The sequence below is a fragment of the Dama dama genome, chromosome 30 (assembly GCF_033118175.1).
Source record: "Dama dama isolate Ldn47 chromosome 30, ASM3311817v1, whole genome shotgun sequence".
NCBI classification, from domain to species: Eukaryota; Metazoa; Chordata; class Mammalia; order Artiodactyla; family Cervidae; genus Dama; species Dama dama.
Genome location: NC_083710.1, coordinates 15860820 through 15882666, shown reverse-complemented (window position 1 = coordinate 15882666; position 21847 = coordinate 15860820). Strand labels below are relative to the sequence as shown.

Below are 21847 nucleotides of genomic sequence, written 5' to 3'. Positions count from 1 at the left end.
GGTTTCTCGTCCTATGAGTCCTTCTTGTGGGAAATAATAGTAGTTTTGGGTTTTTTTGTTTGTTTTCTGGGAAAATTTCCAACTGGGAGAGTTTCAGCCCCAGTCATTGTTGATGTGAATAACCAGAAAAAGAGTTTAAGATTCAAAAATACTAAGATGTGGTTGGTAAAGCAGATGGCAGGAAAAAAGAAATTTTTGCAGTGAAATTTGAAGAGAGTTGAGGGAAAGGAAACCCAAGGCCCAGACCTGTAGTCTCACAACTTCTGTAAAGAGGAAGAAAGAAAGAGCTGTGTAGAGCTTTGTGACTACATCTGCTCTAGCATGGAGTGACCCTGGGCAGCAGTGCTGACACTACACAGTGTCAGCCTGGATAGGGGGGAGCTATCTGAGAAGTGCTAGCCAAGAAAGACAAGTTGCCCCAAATCTTTTTTTCATCTCTTGCATCCAAATGACCTTTCATTTCTGTGACCACAGCAGGATCTCAGTGGCAGAGGTGCATAAATCTTAAGTTGTAAAGTGAAAACCATAATGTTTAAATGCAGAGCCAGACAATGAAAGGAAAAACACGTGTAATATTCATGTACACATCATTTGCAGCAAAGCAAAATTTATTTCCCAGCAACATGCAAGACTGAGGGAAGGGAAATTCAGAAGTTTCTTGCAAACAAGGGAGGCTCACTGGGGGCAGTAGGACCCATTGTTACTAGTCTAAAGTGTTTAAGCTGGCGTTGGTGTTTTTATTATGTAGAGTGTTGACTTTTTATTTTAGAAAGGATAAATATTTGCAAGGGACTTCATAGATTCACTTCTGATCATGTTCTCTAAAACAGTTATTCTTTATCAGGCCTTAAATTTGAAAACTGCAGATACTACAGAACTCTATCCTAAGAGTTTCTAAGAGTTCCATATGTACAAATTTCCATGGAAACCCAGAAGAGCAAGAGATTCATTCTGCCCAGAAAGAAATGTGGGAGAAGGATGCAAGAGGGAGTGACGTTTGAACTGGGCTTTAAGACGTGAGAAAGATTTCATCAAAGAGGCGATAGCGGAAAGGAGTTCTGGGCTGAGGTAAAAACCTCATGGAAGCATGAAAATGCAGAGTATGTGGAAGAACAGCAAGTAGCAATTCACAGTAACTAAGGCATATGCTCCAATATTCTGGACTGGAGAATCCCATGGACTATACAGTAGGACACGACTGAGTGACTTTCACTTCACTTCACCCAAGGCATATGCTGGCTGCAGAGTGAGAGGAAGGGTCAGAACCAAAGGTGGAAATGTTTGTCAGGGCTATTCTGTTAAAGGTTCCATTAAACTCAATTGGATAGTCCAACTTACTTTTTGCCAAATGTTAGATTTAAAACATTAGGAACAAGCGAGGCCCTCTAAACTTGGAGTTGTTCTTTTTCTTCTCAAAGATGGTGATAATTGCTGAGTTTTTGTGAGCTGGTGGAACTACCCTGAAGGGTTCCGTTATTCCCATGAAAATTAGTAGTTCTTGTGGTAAGGAAATGTTTTAGGAACTGTTGATAATAGGTATGTCAACAACTTCCAATTGCATAATGCCCCTAGAAAGATCCAAATCTTTTTCACGTGTTTCTTTCAGACTCCAGAAATAGTTTTGGCAAATGTTCAGAGAAGGCAGAAATTTGCCAGAACATACTTGTTAAAACCCCAGCTCACCTCTTTATGGAAACAATCTTAGACAAATCTCTTGTATGTCATTCAGACCCTCTAACTCGACTTTGGTGTCCATATGCATCATGTTATGAAATGTATGCATGCTTAAAAAAACTTTTTTTTCCCTTTCTGTAATTTGCCTAAGTGCTGCAATTTGACCTGAGTCATAATTTTGAAAGTCACCTTTTCTTTTTTAGTTAAAACTTTTACTTCCAGATCTTTATTAATACTTCCACAAGGGATTAAGAAACATCACAACATATGAATTGAAATACTTCAGTGTTTTAAAAAACATAAATTTATGAATGGCACTGAAGATAAAAAGTAGTACTATTTATAAGTCTTAAGTTCATTGTCTTCTCCCTTAAAATCAAATCCAGATATCATTCCAGGTAGGACTTTAACAAAGTTAAACAATAGAAGTAACAGGATCTTAAAATTATGGAAAATACCATAGTTGTTTCAATCAAATCAGATATAACAACTTAAGTCTGGTTGGAGTTGGATGACAGATTTCAGTAATGGTATAGGGCCGTTTGCTAACTGGTTATTAGTTTAGAGTTACCCTTAAATTAATGTTAAATATATTTCAAATTCCAAAGCTTGTTCATGCATTCAATTATAATTCCCCTTGCCCCTAACTGGACTTCCCTGGTGGCTCAGATGGTAAAGAATCTGCCCACAGTGCAGGAGACCCGGGTTCCATCCCTGGGTTGGGAAGATCCCCTGAAGAAGAGAATGGCTACCCCCTCTAGTAGTCTTGCCTGGAGAATTCCAGGGACAGAGGAGCCTGGCGGGCTATAGTCCATGGGGCCGCAAAGAGTCAAACATGACTGAAGCGACTTAGCATGCGTGCAGTAACTTATTGAAGGGGAGAGAGTTAATAACTGTCAAATTTTTCCACAGTGTATTGGGAAAACTTAGTAGTGGAAAATAAATGAGGGGCTTTGGTTTACCTCATTTGGCCACCCTAGAGCCCACAGGAAGTCTAGAAACAACTCCCGGTATTACCAAGGGGCAGATAGAATCAGTTTGATTGGGTAACTTCAGAACACCCTGCATATGTGACTTTCAGTTGCAATTGTTAACGCTAATGGCATCTTGTTATGTGATTTCGAAACAGATTCTATATGGGGTACCTGAAGGTCCTTCCCATACTCTGCCAACCAAACAGCTAGTGCTATTTTTAAATGGAACCAGGCAGTCTGTAATTTCCATGACCGTTACTTAGAGTGAGTTGGCAAGTTCAAAGCAGCTTTCATGAATATTCCCTGGGGGTTGTCAGTAAAAATTGGAAGTCTAGTAAAGTTATTTTTTTCCCAAATGGATGAAGGTTTTGGTTTTATTTTGTTTTTAGCATCTGTATGATATTTTGTGAGATTATTAAAGGATATATTAGACCAGTTTTTTAGGCTTTATTTCAGCCTATCAACTGAGCATAACTTTTATTAAGCAATGTTCCACCTCTGATTACATTTCCAAATGTGTAACTGTTTCTGTTGTCTTCAAAGAGACGATTTGGGGTGGACACAGAGCTCCTTTCTATCAGCTTTAAAAAAGCAATTTTGTCTACCAGGCACCTATTCTACTGATGTGGCCTGGCATGCGTGCACTCTTGTGTGACCCACCTCTTTGTGACCCCATGGATTGTAGCCCTCCAGGCTTCTCTGTCCCTGGAATTCTCCGGGCAAGAATACTGGAGTGAGTTGCCATTTCCTTCTCCAGGGGATCTTCCCAACCCAGGGATCAAACCTGTGTCTGTTGTGTCTTCTGCATGGGGAGGTGGGTTCTTTACCAGCTGAGCCACCAGGGAAGCCCCTTCTATTGATAGGTGTAGATAATTTTATTCTGATTATTTATATATACTCCAGAACCAAAGGTTATGCAAGATCTACCACTGATAATTCACTCCACTCTCTAAAATAGTCATCAGAGACTCCCCCAGTCCTTAGAAGAAACCAGAATCTTACAGATTATTGCCTTCATCTCACAAAGGAAAAAATTAACACTCAGAGAAATTATCTAACTTTTCTTTCACAAGTCTGCAGAACTAATTAATAAAAGAACTAGCACTAGAACCCATTAAATCTTCTACACTAGAAAGAAATTAGGTGTTTCTCCTTCCTTTGTTAGAACCCATTAAATCTTCTACACTAGAAAGAAATTAGGTGTTTCTCCTTCCTTTGTTTTCTGCTCTGGTTTTAGAGATCTAATTCCCCTTTGGTGAACTGCTGAAGGCAATGAATACTGTTCGTTCCCTAAACAAGCAGAGAGAGAGTCTAGTCTACGAGATGCTTTCAAGATCTTTCCTTTTGACATGGGAATGTGTTTTATTACCTTAAGAGAGAACAGTTATAGTAAATCCCCTAACTTAGTGCCTCTTCCACCTCATTAGTGGTAAAAAAAAAAAAACAGGGAAATAAGTGATGACCAATCAGGATAATTGTCCATGTACTTAAAATGTATTTTAAATGATAGGTACAAAGCATATATGTCCTTTTGAATGATTTATGTTATGATTTAGAAGAATTTCAATGTAAATTTCTTTTAGATTTCGTTCCTGTGGTGTTAAACATTAACATTTCAAAGGACAAAAATCATATTCCACCAGAATACTTGGTTTCACTATTCTAAGCAAAAAAAAATCTAAGCCTTCCATGGTCTTATTAAGTATGTGGAGATATTTTGTCAGACTTACTCTTTTACTGAAAAAAAAGTGATTTTCTAAATATCAGTATGTACTCTTTTAATGATCATGATGCTTATTTCAAGCATTCATTTCAATTTATAGTCATATTATGCATTATTTTTGAAAAACTTTTAACTGAATAATTTTTGGCCTTCACTTACCATTGAATAAGAAATTCATAATGAATTGAATGACAAATTAATGGTTTCTTTTTTTAAACATTCCAAAAAATTTAGTATGATTAAAAAGTAAAGGCTTTATTCTAAAAAAATTTATCTGTGGTTTTGTCCTTTAGCATTGCCATATTTGTTTTTGCAAGTCATTTTATTTAAAAGTAGCTTTAGATAAAATGGAATCTAAACATAGAATAATTCCATTAGAAGTCAGCATAGTAGCTCCCATGGTAGGGGTAATGACTGAAATAGTCCAAGGGAGTTTCTGAGTGTTGGTGATGCTTGAGTGCTGGATACATAGGTGTGCTCTGGAGTAAGTGGCACGTTTGTGTCAATGTTTCTGTAGGTATTTTATGTCAGTTCAAAGTAAAAAAAATAAAAATTAAAGTGCTAAAGTGGATGCTATGAAATTTTCCCCGTATAACTTATAAACATGTGACCTGTAGAATTCTGGTGGTGGTGTTTAGCCCCTGAGTCGTGTCTGACTCTTTGTGATGCCATGGTCTGGGGCCCACCAAGCTCCTTTGTCCATCGGATTTCCCAGGCAAGAGTGCTGGAGTGGGTTGCCATTTCCTTCTCCAGGGGATCTTCCTGACCCAGAGATCGAACTCACATCTCCTACATTGACAGGCAGATTCTTTACCACTGAGCCACCTGGGAATCCCAGTAGTATTCTGTACTACTTATTATTTGATTTCAAATTTAGGAGATTAGAATGAAAAAAACTGATGGATTGCTCCATTTTCCCCCTAAGTCCTTTCTATTACTCTAATAGGAATTCAGATGTTAAATTACTAAGTATTTACCAATTCAGGGAAAAAATACTTAAACATTAATTATATTTGTCATTATGGTAAAAACAGAGTAGGACATTACCTTCTGAGTTTCTGAAATGTGAATTCTTTTCTTTTTCAAGTATATTTTAAACATCCTATTAAAGACTATCTTTTAATAAAATGAAGTAGAACTCACTTCAAAGTAAAGTATTCTTCAGATTTCTTTATGTGATCAGTAATACATGGCAACCCACTCCAGTAGTCTTGCTTGGAGAATTCCATGGACAGAGGAGTCTGGCAGGCTACAGTCCATAGGGTCACAAAGAGTTGGACACGACTGAGCAACTAAACGCTTTCAATACATGGTTCTTATTTTTTCCTGTGACTTGGAAACAAAGAGAAATGTTTACTCTTCAAATTAATCTTTGCCAGGTTGCCTCTGCCGGAGCAGACCTTCATGGGCTACTGGACAATTGGTCAGTCAAGAAATGGAATGCAAAAACTGCTGTGTCCAGCAGAAACTCATCATATAGATGTTAAGGTTGGTATCATTATTTCTTCATTAGAATATTGAATGTTATCTGTTTTTCAGTATCTTCCCTAGAGGAAATCTAATCAGTCTTAGAAATGATTGTTCTGATATTATTTCAGAATACATTTAGCTTCTTCTGTGATTCTCAAGTGAGTCTGGCTTCTGAGGGTCGTGATATAGGTAATGGCTAATGATTAGTAGAATTCCTAAGAGCTAATCTGTATTTCAGGAAAGTCAGGTAGGACAGTTACTCCATTATATTTGTTTTCAAGAAAAAAGACAAAGAAATATCAATCACTAGTTGCAGTAGCAATCCCTCTAGGTTTAACTGTGAGGAATTAGCTGCTTATAAAGTCAACTGGACAAGAGGGACAGAAGTCAAGGGGCCACCCTGAATCTTTGGTTTTAGGATCAGTGTTTTCGCTTCTGCACAGTAAGTCCAGACTAGGAAACTTTTCCTGTAAGGGACTGGATAGTGGTGGCTCAGTGGTAAAGAATCCGCCTACCAATGCAGAAGACATTAGAGACCCGGGTTCGATCCCTGTGTCAGGAAGACCCCCCTGCAGAAGGAAATGGCAACCCACTCCAGTATTCTTGCCTGGAAAATTCCAAGGACAGAGGAGCCTGACTGGCTACAGTCCAAGAGCTTGCAAAGAATCAAAGACGACTGAGCAACCGAGGACACACACACACACACACACACACACACACACACACGAGTAAATATTTCAGGCGTGGTGGCCATATAGGTTCTGTCACAGCTACTCAGCTTTGCCATGGTAGCTCAAAAGCAGCTTCAGGCAATACTTTAACAAATGAGTGAGACTGTGTCCTAGTAACATATTATTGACGCAATCAGGGAGTGGATCAGACTTGACCTGTGAGCTGTAGTTTGTCAACCCTTATAGTAGAGCATAGACTCTGACTGCTCATGTCTGTCAGATTCGCCTTGTCCACGCTGACTGCAGGAGGATAGCTTCTGCTGCTCATCTGCCTTACAAATCTCATGCAAGTGCATTTAATTGGCAGAAGCTAAATCATATCCAGAATGCTTGCTGCAAAGGAGTACAAGAAATGTAATATTTAGTCGTCTAGCTCCTAAGATACAATCTAGACAGAAGGGGTAATAGCACCTATGAATGTGTGCATGCTCAGTCACTCAGTCGTGTCTGACTCTTTGTGATCCCATGGACTGTAGAGCCCACCAGGCTCCTCTGTCCATGGAATTTTCCCGGCAAGAATACTGGGGAGTTTTGCCATTTCCTACTCCAAGGGATCTTCTCAACCCAGGGGTCAAACCCAAGTCTCCTGCATCTCCTGTATTGGCAGGTGGATTCTTTTACTACTACACCACCGGGGAAGCCCCGGCTGCCACAATAGTCAATATCTGACCCAAAAAGTTTTGATTAATTAAGGACTGTAAGGGCATGCAAATCAATTGTATTTAAAAAATTATTCTCCTGGTTTGGACAGCTCTGGGTCCCCACACTTGGAGTTCAAAACTTGCAGTTGGCTTAGGAAAGAGTAAAGTAATGAGAACTCCTATGGGATTTTATATGATATATTTTCTGAGTAAAAATTAAAAAATGAGAAATTAAATATGATAGCACATGTGAAAGCCTTTATGAATGCAGCTATATGGTATTATTATTGTCATAAGTATTATGCCAGTCAATAAAATGAGAAGAGGTATATCAAGATAGTGAGTATTTGAATTGAAAATCTTAGTTTGGAAGAACTCTAACTTTTCTACATTTTGATAACTACCCAAATATCTTATTGCAGATAACTACTTTTTTTTTAATAGGGTCCAGCACTTATAAACATACAGGAATATCCAGTAGAAAGACATGAAGGAAGATCCCAAACCTTTACTGAAGAATGTAGCTCCTGGAGGTTACCACTGGATGAAATGAACTTAATCTGTGATGTTGCTACAACACATGGTATGTCAGTTAATTCTTTTGATTTTTCCTTCCTGCACTGATTTTTTTTAAAAGCCGGATCAAAATAATCTCTAGACATCAAGAACTCTATACTAGACTCAGTAACTGTGCCATTCTTGGATTGGATAGCAATTATATGTAATTTAGATCTAATTTCCTATAACAACCTAACAAAATACTGTTGTGGCATCCACGTAAGCATGGCTGAGTTTATATGCATGTCTGTTTCTCATTACCATTGTAGCACAAAGTTAAACTCACCCGGGCTCATGCTAAAAATAGAAGGGGGAAAGAAAAAGGAAAAACATTGGATTTTTTTTGGCTGGGATTCCAGTTTGGTGATTATATGTATTCTGAAAGCAGGGTTGGAGGATTTACAGTCATTAGACCTCTCATTGTAAAGAACGGCAAATAAAGGATGTGAATTTTTGGCATCTGCATCTCTGGACTGTTGCCATTACCTACTGATTCATGCAGTGTGTCCTGGGTACTTTTTGGCAGAAGTTTTCAATTGATGGCAGTTACTAAGGTGATATCAACAGAAGTGATGACAGGGGGAAGGGAGAGAGTCACTAACTTATCTACAATGGGGATTATTCAGGCAAAAATTAGGAAGCAAGCTTTTGTTTGTGTACATTCTATCAATCTTTGTTCCTAAAATCAGCTATGTTGAGTAAAAATATGTGCTTTTAAATGTACAGGGTTTTTGTTGGTAACAGACTGGTGTTCCTGTTAAGATATTTTACATTCCCTGTGTGTTGGGTTTATTCATCACTTAGTCATGTCTGACTCTTTGTGACCCCATGGTCATATGTGACCCACCAGTCTCCTCTGTCCATGGAGTTCTCTAGACAAGAATACTGGAGTGGGTTGCCATTTCTTTCTCCAGGGGATCTTCCTCATGCAGGGATCGAACTCCAGTCTCCTGCACTGCAAGTGAATTCTTTACTGGCTAAGCCATCAGGGAAGCCCTATTATGTAGAGAATAATATGAATGTAGAAAGTGAAGAAGAACTAAAGAGCCTCTAGATGAAGGTGAAAGAGGAGAGTAAAGAAGTTGGCTTAAAACTCAACATTGAGAAAACTAAGATCATGGCATCCAGTCCCATCACTTCCTGGCAAGTAGATGGGAAAACAGTGGAAACAACGACAGACTTTAGTTTGGGGGGCTCCAAAATCACTGCAGATGGTGACTACAGCCATGAAATGAAAAGACTCTTACTCCTTGGAAGGAAAGTTATGACCAACCTAGAAAGCATATTAAAAAGCAGAGAGATTACTTTGCCAACAAAGGTCCAACTAGTCAAAGCTATGGTTTTTCCACTAGTCATGTATGGATGTGAGAGTTGGACTATAAAGAAAGCTGAGTGCCAAAGAATTGAGCTTTTGGACTGTGGTGTTGGGGAAGACTCTTGAGAGTCCCTTGGACTGCAAAGAGATCCAACCAGTCCATCCTAAGGGAAATCAGTCCTGGGTGTTCATTGGAAGGACTGATGTTGAAGCTGAAACTCCAATACTTTGGCTACCTAATGCAGAGAAATGACTCATTGGAAAAGACCCTGATGCTGGGAAAGATTGAAGGCAGGAGGAGAAGGGGACAACAGAGGATGAGATGGTTGGATGGCATCACCGACTCGATGGACATGAGTTTGGGTAAACTCAGAGAGCTGATGGTGGACAGGGAGGCCTGGCATGCTGCAGTCCATGGGGTTGCAAAGAGTTGGACACAACCAAGCGACTGAACTGAACTGAACTGAAAATGTCTTAATAGCAACACCAGTCCCTCACTTAATTTAACCCACAAAAACCCTGTACATTTTAGAAGCACATATTTTTACTCAACATAGCTAAAGTTAGGAACAAACATCCACAGAATGTACATGAGTAGAGAATGCGTATAGATCTTACCGATAGTTTGAACTTTGGTCCTTGTCTAATTTTTAGAGATTGTAAATAAGTATGCTGTGAACCTCTGCCTCATGTCAGTGACAGGGGTCGTTAAACCTTGTCACAGTCTCACAGTTCTTCTCAACTCAGCATTCCAGGCAGCCACAGCCAGGCAGTCAGAACTGGTCCTTAAAAGTGAAACTCATTTGCTGTCCCTCACGAAATTTAACCCTCTGTTTCAGTGTTGTCCACATTTGCAAACTGGGCCTTTGTGTTGTTTCTTCGAATCTCTCTCTCTTTTTTTTTTTTCTTGCCTATTTTGTATTTGGGAGAGAAAAGAAGATTTTCTTGGTTCTCTTAGAATCAGTTAGTTAGATAGATAGATACGTTTGAGCCAGAGACCAAACAGTACTTAATGCTGCAAGAGAGGACAATTGATGTTTATGAAGTATATTTCTATTAATACTTTTATTATATTTCCTAATTCCCTATGCTGTGTACAAAGTTGCTCAATAAATGTTGAATTGAATTTATTTGTGCTGATAGACACATTAAAAACATTCTTAAATTGTAAGTTATGTGATTCTGATATTTGGAACTGTAGTACGTACATAGTTCACAGTGTCTCCTAAATAATGCCTTTCTCTGATCTTCTACTGACTTGTGTTTCTTATCAATGTTAGCTTATTTGTTTAATTTATCTTTATATATATTTGGTCTTTATGTGAACACATCATACACACACACATACACACTATATTTTTTTCCTGAAATTTCCAGCATAGTCCCACATATCTCATTATCATAGCTTATACCTTAGTTTTGGGTTCAGAAGATATGACCACTGTAAATAGACACCTAGATGATGAGTGATATTAATAGTGATTATTATACAGAAGCAGCTTAATCCCTTGCTTTGGGGTGCCCGGAAATAGAGATTATGGTTAACAGTCCAGAACCTGGCTACTCAAAGGGACGCCCTCAAGCCAACAGCAGTGACATTTCCTGGGAGCTCATTGGAAAGGCAGAGTGAAACCCCACCCCAGAGCCCCTGCCTCAAGCCTAGAGCAGTGACATTTCCTGGGTGTTCATTGGAAAGGCAGAGTGAAACCCCACCCCAGAACCCCTGCCTCAAGCCTAGAGCAGTGACATTTCCTGGGAGCTCACTGGAAAGGCAGAGTCTGAAACCCTACTCCAGAGCCCCTGAGTCAGAATCTGCACTTTCATTAGATCCCCAGGTGATTCACACACACTTGGAAGTTGAAGAAGCACTGAAATAGAATTCAGAAAAGGGACCTGATCAAGTACTTGACTGAAAAGACAGGTTTTGTAATAATAAAAATACACAAATATGAAAAAAGATAATTTGGAAAATAAGATCCATAGAGCTAAGAATCAAAAAATGGAAATAGTTATTTACTTGAAAAGCCTAAAGATCTAGTAAACTGGGAAATACCAGATTAGCAGACGGAAGATGTTGACCAGCTGTTATCCATCTGAGCCAATAATAAAATAAGAGGAAACAGACTTTTACTGAAGCACAAAATACTTTCATAGAAGGAAGAGTTTCCTGACATTGAGGAGTGTTAAATATTTAATGGTGTTACTGTGAGATGTTATGGAATTCTTTGGGGAACAAATAGATACTTACTTCCTGGAGTAGATAGGCATGGTCTCATCTATTAATACATCTAGAAAGAAGAAGGTGTTAGTCACTCAGTTGTATCCTACTCTTTGCAATTCCATGGACTGTAGCCCACTAGGCTCCTCTGTCCCTGGGATTCTCCAGGCAAGAATACTGGAGTAGGTTGCCATTCCCATCTCCAAAACACTTAGAGCAGGTGTGAAACTGCTTCTCCCAGTGCTCTTTGACCAATCCGTGTGCAGGTCATCTGCTGAGTTCTGATTGTATGCTGTCTTATGATTCAGTTTTCACCAGACCTTTTTGGACCAGTCAGAAAATCTACTGCAGAATAGAATTAACTCTCTCTCTCTTTTTTTTTATCATTTCAGAAAATGAGGAAAATACTCTGTATGTAGTTGCATGCAATCCCGTGTCCTTATACTTTATGAATATGACTGGGAAAAGCGGCCACTTTGTGGACCTTTTCGACATCTTCCCGAGAACGGCCAGTGGAATCTGGCATCCATTTGTGACGGTGGCACCATTGGGAAATCCCCTAAAGGGTCAAGTGGTTCTCCATGAGCAGCAGGTAACGACGTGGCCTCACTATACCAAGAGTGACTTACGTGAGGGACAGGCAGGAATGTTTTCCAGCCTATCACTAAGAATGTGTGCTTTCATAAAGACTGAGGAGAAGGGCTGCAGGAAGGAGTCAGGAGTTGTATGTTATCATTACCACAAGGCAGGCTAACGCCTTCCTCTCTGGGGGACTTCAACGTGGGCTTTAATCTTTGAAAAATGTTGAGTGAGGGTTTCCTAATCTCAGACTAATGACATTTGAGGCTGGATAGTTCATTGTTGGGGGCTTTCTTGGTGGCTCAGCAGTAAAGAATCCGCCTGCAACTCAGGAGACATAAGAGATGGGGGTTCAATCCCTGGGTCGGAAAGACCCCCTGGAGGAGGGCATGGCAACCCACTCCAGTATTCTTGCCTGGAGAATGCCGTGGACAGAGGAGCCTGGTGGACTGTAGTCCATGGGGTTACACAGAATCTACACGCTGAGGAAATGAAGCAACAGCAGCAGCAGTTCATGGTTATGGAGTTTGCCTTCTCTTTGGGGAGACAGACAGCAAGTAAGCCAACAAATAAATATGCCAATTTCAAGCAGTGATAACTGCTGTACAGTTCATGGGATCCCAAGAGAGTCAGACACAATTTAGCGACTAAACAACAACAAGAAAAAATGTCCTAGGGAAAGATGGGGGTAGGGTGGGAGGAGCTGGAAGAATGAATAGTACTCAAGAGTGCTAACATAGCTCCGCTTAGGAGATGACATGTTATCTGAAACCCTAATGGCATTCTTTATGTGGAGACAGCTGTGTAACTATACTGAATGGAATTGTCTTAGTCCAGGGGTCTCCAACCTCCAGGATCTAATGCCTGATGATCTGAGGTGGAGCTGATGTAATAATAAAAGAAATAAAGTGCACAGTAAATGTAACATGCTTGAATCATCCTGAAAACATCCTTCCCATCACCCATGCATGAAAGAATGGTCTTCCACAAAACTGGACCCTGATGCCCAAAAGGTTGGAGACCGCCCTCTTAATCTGTTTTGACTGCTGTAATGTAGGTACCATAGACAAGGCAGCTTATCAACAGCAGGCATTTACTTCTCACAGTTCTGCAGCCTGGTGAGGCCAAGACCCAGGTGACTGCAGGTTCGGGATCTGGTGAAAACCTACTTCCTAGACAGCTGTCTTTTCCCTGTGATCTCACATGGCAGAAGAAGCGGGGATCGCATCCATGTGTCTTTTGTGAGGGCACTAATCCCATCATAAAGTCAAAAAGGGCACTCATAATGTCAAGAAGGACACAACTTAGTGACTACACAAAGTTAATCTATACTCTCCAATAGAAAGGAGTGCAATGTTTTTATAGACCTGTTACCCACCTGGTAGCTACCAAATTGTGTGTGTGTGTGTGTGTGTGTGTGTGTGTGTGTGTGTATGTTCAGTCATTTTATTTGTTTCTGACTCTGTGACCCTATGGACTGTAGCCTTCCAGGCTCCTCTATCCCTGGGATTCTCCAGACAAGAATACTGGAGTGGGTTGCCATTTCCTTCTTCCCAACCCAAGGAATCTTTCCAACCCAAGGATCGAACCCATGTCTCCCGTGTCTGCTGCAGTGCAGGCAGATTCTTTACCACTGAGCCACCAGCAAAGCCCACCAAATAGTATTCTAAGCATATCATTCATTCATCAAATAAGTATCATGTGCTTACTCTTAGGGATACTTCCATAAACAAAGCAAAAGTCCTTGTTCTGAGAAGCTTGTATTCTGGTGCAGAAAGATAGACAATAAGCGAAATAAATAATCACAACTTAAATTAGACGATGAGAAGCAAGGGAGAGTGAAACAGAAGGAAGACTGCCACTTAAAGCAGGGCGGGCCAGGGATCGCCTGCCTGAGAAAGTGATATTTAAGTAGAGTTGACAGCGTTGAGGGAGAGAAGAGATACTGGGAAGCAGAGAGTTCCCAGGGAAAGGGAATTATAAATTCAAAGGCCCAGAGACTGGAATATGCCTTTGCAGCTTTAAAGAAGTGTGGTGGGGAAGATTGAATGAGGGCCAGAGTATAAAGAGGCGAGGCCAAAGAAGTCCCCCAGTGAGCTGGGGCGGGACCATGGTGGAGGGTGGGGAGGCAGAGGTGTAGAGCCTTATGAATCATTCTAAGGTTCTGCGCTGCCTGTGAGGGGAGGGGAAGAAGGTCTTAGAGGGCTTCAAGCAGAGGAACAGCTAGATCTGACATATATTTTAGGGATTTCTAAATCCCTAGGGATTTCTCTAGCTTTATACAGGTACAAAGGCAAAACGAAGGAAACTAATTTTACTTTTTTTTTTTACATTTTACAATTTTTACATTTTTACAATGATTCAAGCAAGAGATCACCCAAGTTTGGAAATCATCAGTGATGATGGATTCTGTATATATTTTGAAGGTGCGACTAACAGGATTTCCTAACAGATCAGACACATGAAGTGACAGAGTAGAAACTAAGGTCAACTTTAAGATTTAAGGCTTGAGCAACGAAAAGGGTAGACCTGCCATGAACTGAGATGAGGAAGGAATTGATTTGGGAGGAAAAATTAGATGTGTGATTCAATTCAAGATGCCTATAACAAAGCCAAGTAGAAGATTCTGCTGTTTAATGGAGAACAGGAAGCATAAATTGGGAAGTCACTGGAGTATAAATGTTATTTAAATCATGAAACTGAAAGTGATGACTAAGGGAATGGAATGTGGGTAGAAAAGAGAAGTCTTAAAAAAAAAGAGAGAGAGAGAAGTCTAAGCTCTAAGCCCTGGAGCAATGAAATATTAAGAAATCGGGGAAAGGAGGAGGAATCAACCAAGGGGAACTGAAGATGAGTATCCAGTGGTGGAGATGAATAAACCAGGGTGTGGTATTTCAGAAGCCAAGTGATGAATATCTCAAGGAGGAAGATCAATGATTAAATGCTGACAGATGTGTCAAGGAAAAGATTACATATGTTATTCACGTTATTCTTCCAGAGGCTCAGTGGGGTAGCTTTATCAATATTTACAGGTGAGAAAACTGAGGCTCAGAGAGCGTAAATAACTTACCCAGTAAACACATGGTGGAACAGAAGTTCAAGCCAAACTGGATTGACGCCACCAGAATTACGTTAATTTTGTCCATGCTCTCACTCACTGCTGAGAGTGAGTTTTTAAAAGTTATCCATCATAGGAAAATATTGAAAAAATGCAATGTTTTTACTTGTTAAGTATTTTAAGATACTATAAGAGTAAAGTGTTACCCAGAACAGTGCTTTTAGACTGTTTCTAATCAAGAATAAAAAAATCTCATAAATAACCTTTCAGTCTTTCACTGAGTTAAGTAAGTCAACTTCAACTTTAGGCTTTGCCCAAGTAATTACTGTTGAGGCAGTCCAAGCACAGGTTGGAAAAGAATTTCCAGACCCAGAGCATTTCAGAAGGGAGTGAGTTTATTAGCGAGCAGATACAATGTGGGTACTGCAAGCACAGTGGGCTGACTGCCTGATAGACCAGAGAGAGTCAGTTTTCGTGGGTTAATAGCCAATTTTTATAGCCTCAGGACAAAGAAAATTCCTCCTGGACCGTTGGCCATAGGTGATTGGTTGGGGCACTATGGGGTGCTTACTGGAGTGGGCGTCTTTGCCTGATTGGGAGTCAGGAAGCTTGTCAGTGGTGACAGGAGCTTTTAGCAACCGTTACAGAGGGGCTCAGTCAGCTGCGAGGTGTCCTTGGTTCTCCGCGTCTGTGGCCTTGCTGCAAGGTCCTGCACCTGTGGCAGGACTCAACAATTATCATAAATTCTGAGTTAATCAGTTTTTTTCTGGTTTTCACAATTTTTTTCACTTTACTTTCTCCTAGAAGCAGAATATACAAATGTCCAGCTCTTGCTTAGAAAAGCTTGTGTCCATCCCATTGGAAAGGGTTTTACTTTGTAGAGTTCCAACAAAATGTCAATGCCATTGAATTGATTTCTACAGCCAGAGGAAACTCTCATAAAAAGCACATGATATCTTGGTGATTTTTGATTAAGTGAACCAATCAAATTTAAATAGAAGTCTGATTTTGGAGTATTTTTTCAAAAAATCTTGCCAAATTTTCAACTGTCAGGCAAACTGTCAAATTTACAGATACCAGTTCTAAAAGTATGAGATTTCCAGGTTCTCAGGAAGTAGTTTGTCTTCTCAAAAGATCCAATGATTTGGTGACATTGTGGATCAGTTCCCTGCTCATGTATAATGACTTTCATCGAAGACAGTGTGTTTTTTGTATAAACCCACACTTTCCCTCCTGGCATTCTTGCATGCTGCCTGACTTTTGCCCATTGACCAGTTTCAGCGATTTTCCAGGTTACCTCAACGCCCTGAGCAGACTCACATGGCTTACCAGGATTTTCTGTCTACCTGTCCTCTGTCTGTTTTATGTTATGTCCGCACTAGAGTATTAAGCCCTCCTTAATTCCAAATGAACAGTGTGTAACTGTAAAATTTAACAAATGATGAATAATTCTGATCTAATGAAAAAATGAGTGGGCTGCCTTCATTTCCTTCTTCCCCATTCTGCCCTAGCTGACAAGGGGGCTGAAATATTGTAAAGAGGTACTTCCATTGATTCATCTATCCCTTGTCTTTATAGAGCTTGGCAACAGATGCATTTCGCTGGTTAGTTTAAGAAGTTGTTCAAAAATTCCTTGCTAAAATAAAATCTTAAGTGAGGAAAGGGAAACTTTGCCATGCCTAAAAATAAAGCCTCCTCCCTCCTCCCTACCCCCCCCCCCCCCATGAGATTACTTATTACATCTGTACAAAGTTTAGAATTTCAGGCTTTAGGACATGGAGGTCATCCAGAGGTTACTTTTCTCCCAGTCAAATACAAACATAATAAAATCGCTCACTCGCTTCTCCACCCTGCCCCCTGGAAGGAGTGCCAAAACCACAGTTACATGTACTCATGTGTGACGCAAAATTCTATTTTTAAACTCAGACAGAATATATCATTAGTCATTTACAGAAGGAAACCATTAACATCTAAAAGGATGGAGCAGCAGAACGCCTTCATGTTGCCAATTGCTTCTAGAACTAATTCTAAATACAGCATTGGCTGGAAACATATGTATATATACACACACATATAAAGGTATGTTTTCTGTTACTTAGAAAAATCCAGTTTTTCAGTTCACTTCAGAAGTACTAGACCCTAAAAAGGAAGAAAAATGCAAAACTTTACTAATTTTTGTGCGTAACCACATCTGTTTAATCATCTGCTTATTCTTCTACTTAATCATATTGGAATCAAACATTATTTTTAGGACTTTCTGTTGCTCATAAAAGTTAATATTATCCAAATTGCTTAAGTGCTAGCAATTTGTGTTAATGTTGTACATATTTATCATAAGAGAAATTTTCTTCTTTAAAAAATACTAACTCAAAAAAAGACTTAGTCTAGAATAGAGACTGAAAATTTTTAACTTATTAGTACAACTTCTTAAGGAAAACTTTAAGGATTTCCCTTGAGATTTTTATCATATTCAAACTTTCAAATGCCAGGAATGGTGCTTCTTATATGATATGTTGATTTTAAAAAAGAATATTACTGATGCACATTCTTTTTTTAAAAAAATAAGCTTTTTATTTTGTATTGGGGTATAGCTGATTAACAAACAACGTTGTCATGGTTTCAGGTGAACAGTGAGGGGACTCAGCCATACGTACACATGTATCCTTTCTCCCCCAAACCCCTCACCCATCCAGGATACCATGTAACATTGAGCAGAGTTCCATTGTAACACACACGTGTAATGGAGGTGTGATGGAGAATTGCATATTATACAGAATGATGCATTCTAAGTTTCTTTATAAGGAAAACTTTAAGCTTTGTCAACTTGCTTAGAATTTTTGTAATACAGCCAATATTTGGAGTATGTGGAATAAAGGAAACTTCAGTACAACTACTACTTTAATTCTTGTGCATTTCAGTAAAATTGGCTAGTAAAATAAATTGAAACCACACTATGAGGTCTCAGATTTGCAGATGAATCGTTAATCTATTTACATTTCCTTTTATTTCCTCTCTAATTAGATTATGTAATAAAGGGCAAAAGTAATGATTATTCATCCTTGTATTCTTCTTTCTCCTTTAAAGATAAGTTGGATGGCATCACTGACTCAATGGACACGAGTTTGGGGACGCTCCCAGAGATAGTGGAGGACAGGAAAGCCTGGTGTGCTGCAGTCCATGGGGCCGCAGAGAGTCAGACATAGTGACTGAACAACAACAAACAAATGTTATGGAAGAAATGAGCAGACTTTTCATATTTTGTATATATTTTACAAAATGTATAGTAATTCTTTGGATGCTTTGTGATTTTATTTTCCGCAAAGAAAGTTCTTAAAATGAAAAGTTCATAAGGGTTAGTATAACTGAAGGAGCCCCAAATCTTAATAAGACAAAACAAAATGAACCAAAATAAGAGAGAAAAAAAGACAATTATATAACAATGAGGCCTGACAAACAATTTTCTGGTGCCTTTTTGTAAACCTGTTAGTCTGAACTTCAAATGTCTTTAAATTTTAACTGAAAACCCAACTTCTTTACATTGCTTTAAAATATTCAATCTTTTCTGGCTTTCTAAATTTTAAGTTCTTATTTCATGTGTTTCTATTCACTTATTTTAATGTCTGTTAATTTTTTTTAGTTTTTTTTCTTGAAAAAATCCTCCTAATTTCTGAGAGATTATTACTTCATTTGCATAACTGTGATGAATGCTGCTGGAGCAATCTCTTGTCAGTATGTTATCATAGCACGAGCTATAAAAGTTCCCAAGCTCAGTGAATGACAAGATGAAGAAATACTCATTACCAGCTTGGTTCTTGGGGTCCTTGATATTTTCTTGCTAATCTGTCTTTATATCATGTACATGTTTTCTGAGTTGAACCTGCGTTTGTGAAAAGAACAAATGAGATTCAGTTATGCACAGTGTGTTTTTCAGTCGCTAAGTTGTGTCTGACTCTTTGTGACTCCCTGGACTGCAGCACACCAGGCTTCCCCGTCCTTTACTATCTCCCCGAGTTTGCTCAGACTCGTGTCCATTGAGTCAGTGATGCCATCAAACCATCTCATCCTCTGTCTTCTCCTCCTGCCTTCAATCTTTCCCAGTATCAGGGTCTTTTCAAATGAGTCAGCTCTTCGCATCAGGTGGCCAAAGTATTGGAGCTTCAGCTTCAGTATCAGTCCTTCCAAAGAATATTCAAGGTTGATTTCCGTTAGGATTGACCGTTTGCTGTCCAAGGGACTCTCAGAAGTCTTCTCCAGCACCGTGATTCCTCAGGCCAAACAACTAACAGCATAGCCCCTCTCATCATCAGACAATTGAATGCATAGTGTAAGAGAGTTTTTCAACATTTTTTTTTTTGTAATTTACTTTTAAAAAAATTTTAATTGGAAGATAGTTGTTTTACAGTGCTGTGTTGGTTTAACTGCACATTCTTTAAGTGTAATTTTGACAAAAGTAAACAGACTTTTAAAAATGATCAAATGTCTTAATTTCCTCCTTAATACATAATAAAGCAGAGCCATGGTTAAACCTGGCCTATATTTACAAGGGCATGGTTTAAGGTAAAATCTACAAAGAAGGAAGTCTGCCTTACATAATTAGAAATATCCTTATTAAACCATGGAAGACTTTAAATTCTGTATTAGGGAAAATCACTTAGTGTTTTTATGGAGTCGTTTAAATATTTCAGTATTGCCATCTTACCTTTGGTTTATTTATCACTAAATACCCTTTATTTCCAGGCTGCCAAGAGACTGCTGCTTTAAAAATAAAAAAACTATTCTCTTTATTTCCAGAGCAATGTCATCCTGTTGCTGGATCCCACTAGCCAAGCCCTTCGCCGTCTCATCCTGCCTTCAGAAGAATTTACAATGAAGAAAACTTCCTGGTGGAACAAGGAGGAAGCTGTAAGGAATACCCAGCCTGCCCAGCAAATTGCCAAGGATTTTCTGTAGCTTTCTAACTGTAAAAATGCATGCCTGCCCCTCCCTTGCAGCACCTTTTGTTTGCTATAATGCACAAAAGAATTCTTTTATTAGGCACTTGTGAATTTTAATATGATACAAGCAGGTAGACATGGATACATGTAAATGTAAGTATCAGTGTTCTTTTTGTATCCATTGCAGGAACATTTGAACTAATAATCATAGGACATCATGAGCCATTTGAGCGTGATATTCATGATAAATCCCTAATCATGCCGTGATATTCATGATAAATCCCTAATCATGCCGGCACTTTAACCTGCTTTCCAGTTCTGTGTTTATGTTTTGGATTTATGTAATGAACCTTTGAGTGCAGCATCTGGTAGTATTTACAAGATAAATAAATGTTTTAGCTTAATAAACTAGTAATTAAACATTTTGGCCAACCCCAGGAAATCTATTCTGCCATTCAGAAAAACGTAATGGATATAAAACCAGACTTACCCTCTGCCCTGGACAGCAGCATGCTTATAGGTCTTAAAAGGTCATGAAAAAAAGAGATATTTTAGATATTTTAAATGTCATAGATAGATCCAACTCTAAGAAACAAAGTATTTCCTATGTATTGATGCTATAGTACAAACATCACAGTTAATCACCAGATAGCATGTTTATTTCTAACCAGCATTTGGCATTATTTTTTTAAATATTATCCTAAAAATGTTTTAGTACATAGTTCACAGTGAATTTTAAAATATATTTTAATCCATGTTACCGTAAGAGTCTTGGAACGGATGAAGAGGGGTAGCTTCTCAGAGAATTATGTTTTACACGTTGAAGAACTTAATTTAAGGAAAAGCAGCTGAAGAGACGTGACTGCATCCAACACAGTTAACGTGAATATTTTGTTTTTTCTTGTCTTTAGGAAACTTACAAAATGTGTAAAGAGTTTTCACACAAAAACTGGCTAGTGTTCTACAAAGAAAAAGGGTGAGCTTTTTGCTGTAGAAGATTTAAACTGGGATTGTTGTTCTGTCCATGCTCTTTCCTCCTTTAATTTCATTGTGCTAAGCTGCTTCAGTCGTGTCTGACCTTGTGCGACCCCGTGGACCGTGACCCGCCAGGCTCCTCTGTCCATGGGATTTCCCAGGAAAGAATACTGGAGTGGGTTGCCTTTTCCTTCTCCGGGGGATCTTCCTGACCCAGGGATCGAACCTGTGTCTCTATGTCTCCTGCATTGGCAGCCGGGTGCTTTACTCTGGCTTATTGTAAACTAATGTAACCAAGTTAGTATTATTTTATTCTAAAAGTACCTTGTCCCACATTGCAGAACGTTGAAAAACACACATAAAAAAACAGTGCTCATAATTACATACTCAACCACTACTAACATAGTGGATGTCACTTCCCATTTTTAAATCTTACGCAAGCCCTTGCATAGTTTAGTGTTTTATATCTCTGTTTTCTCAATAACATTTTTCTGTTATCATCTAGTCTTAAAAATATTGTTTTTAGGGTTGTGTAATATATCATGATTATGCTATGGTTACTCAGCCAATATCCTCACCACTTCCTTTCACAGAGTTTTCTTTTTCTTTTCTTTTTTTCAGGAACACCCTGTCTGTGCTGGATGTTCTAGAAGGGCGAACTCACACCATCTCACTTCCCATCAACCTCCAGACGGTTTTTCTCGTAGCAGAAGACAAATGGCTTCTGGTGGAGAATAAAACAAATCAGTGGGTAGATCTCCATAGCACCTCATGGAGTGTGCTCAGCTTTCCAGCATCCTTATATGTAGCTCTTTCTTCCTGTGTCTGTCTTTTAACGTTTCTGTATTTGGCAGGTGAAACTTTGAAGAAGAGGGGAGGGGAACATTTTAATGTCACTTAAATGTCGCTTCATAGTGTAATTATAAAAGTGTTTCAGATGATGACCTTGAAATTAACAGTAAAAACATAATGACTTTTACAATATTTTATATTGATC

At 39.0% G+C, this 21847-nt stretch overlaps 1 protein-coding gene across 1 annotated transcript in view; it reads left to right on the top strand.

Annotated features, from left to right (window-relative positions):
- VWA8 (von Willebrand factor A domain containing 8) overlaps positions 1-21847 on the top strand; it is a 367266-nt gene that overhangs the window by 200747 nt on the left and 144672 nt on the right. The window contains exons 27-32 of the mRNA XM_061133632.1: positions 5751-5859; positions 7658-7796; positions 11697-11896; positions 19733-19843; positions 20787-20851; positions 21472-21597. Of these exons, the coding sequence (XP_060989615.1) occupies positions 5751-5859; positions 7658-7796; positions 11697-11896; positions 19733-19843; positions 20787-20851; positions 21472-21597 (750 nt within the window). The remainder of the gene's footprint in view (positions 1-5750; positions 5860-7657; positions 7797-11696; positions 11897-19732; positions 19844-20786; positions 20852-21471; positions 21598-21847) is intronic.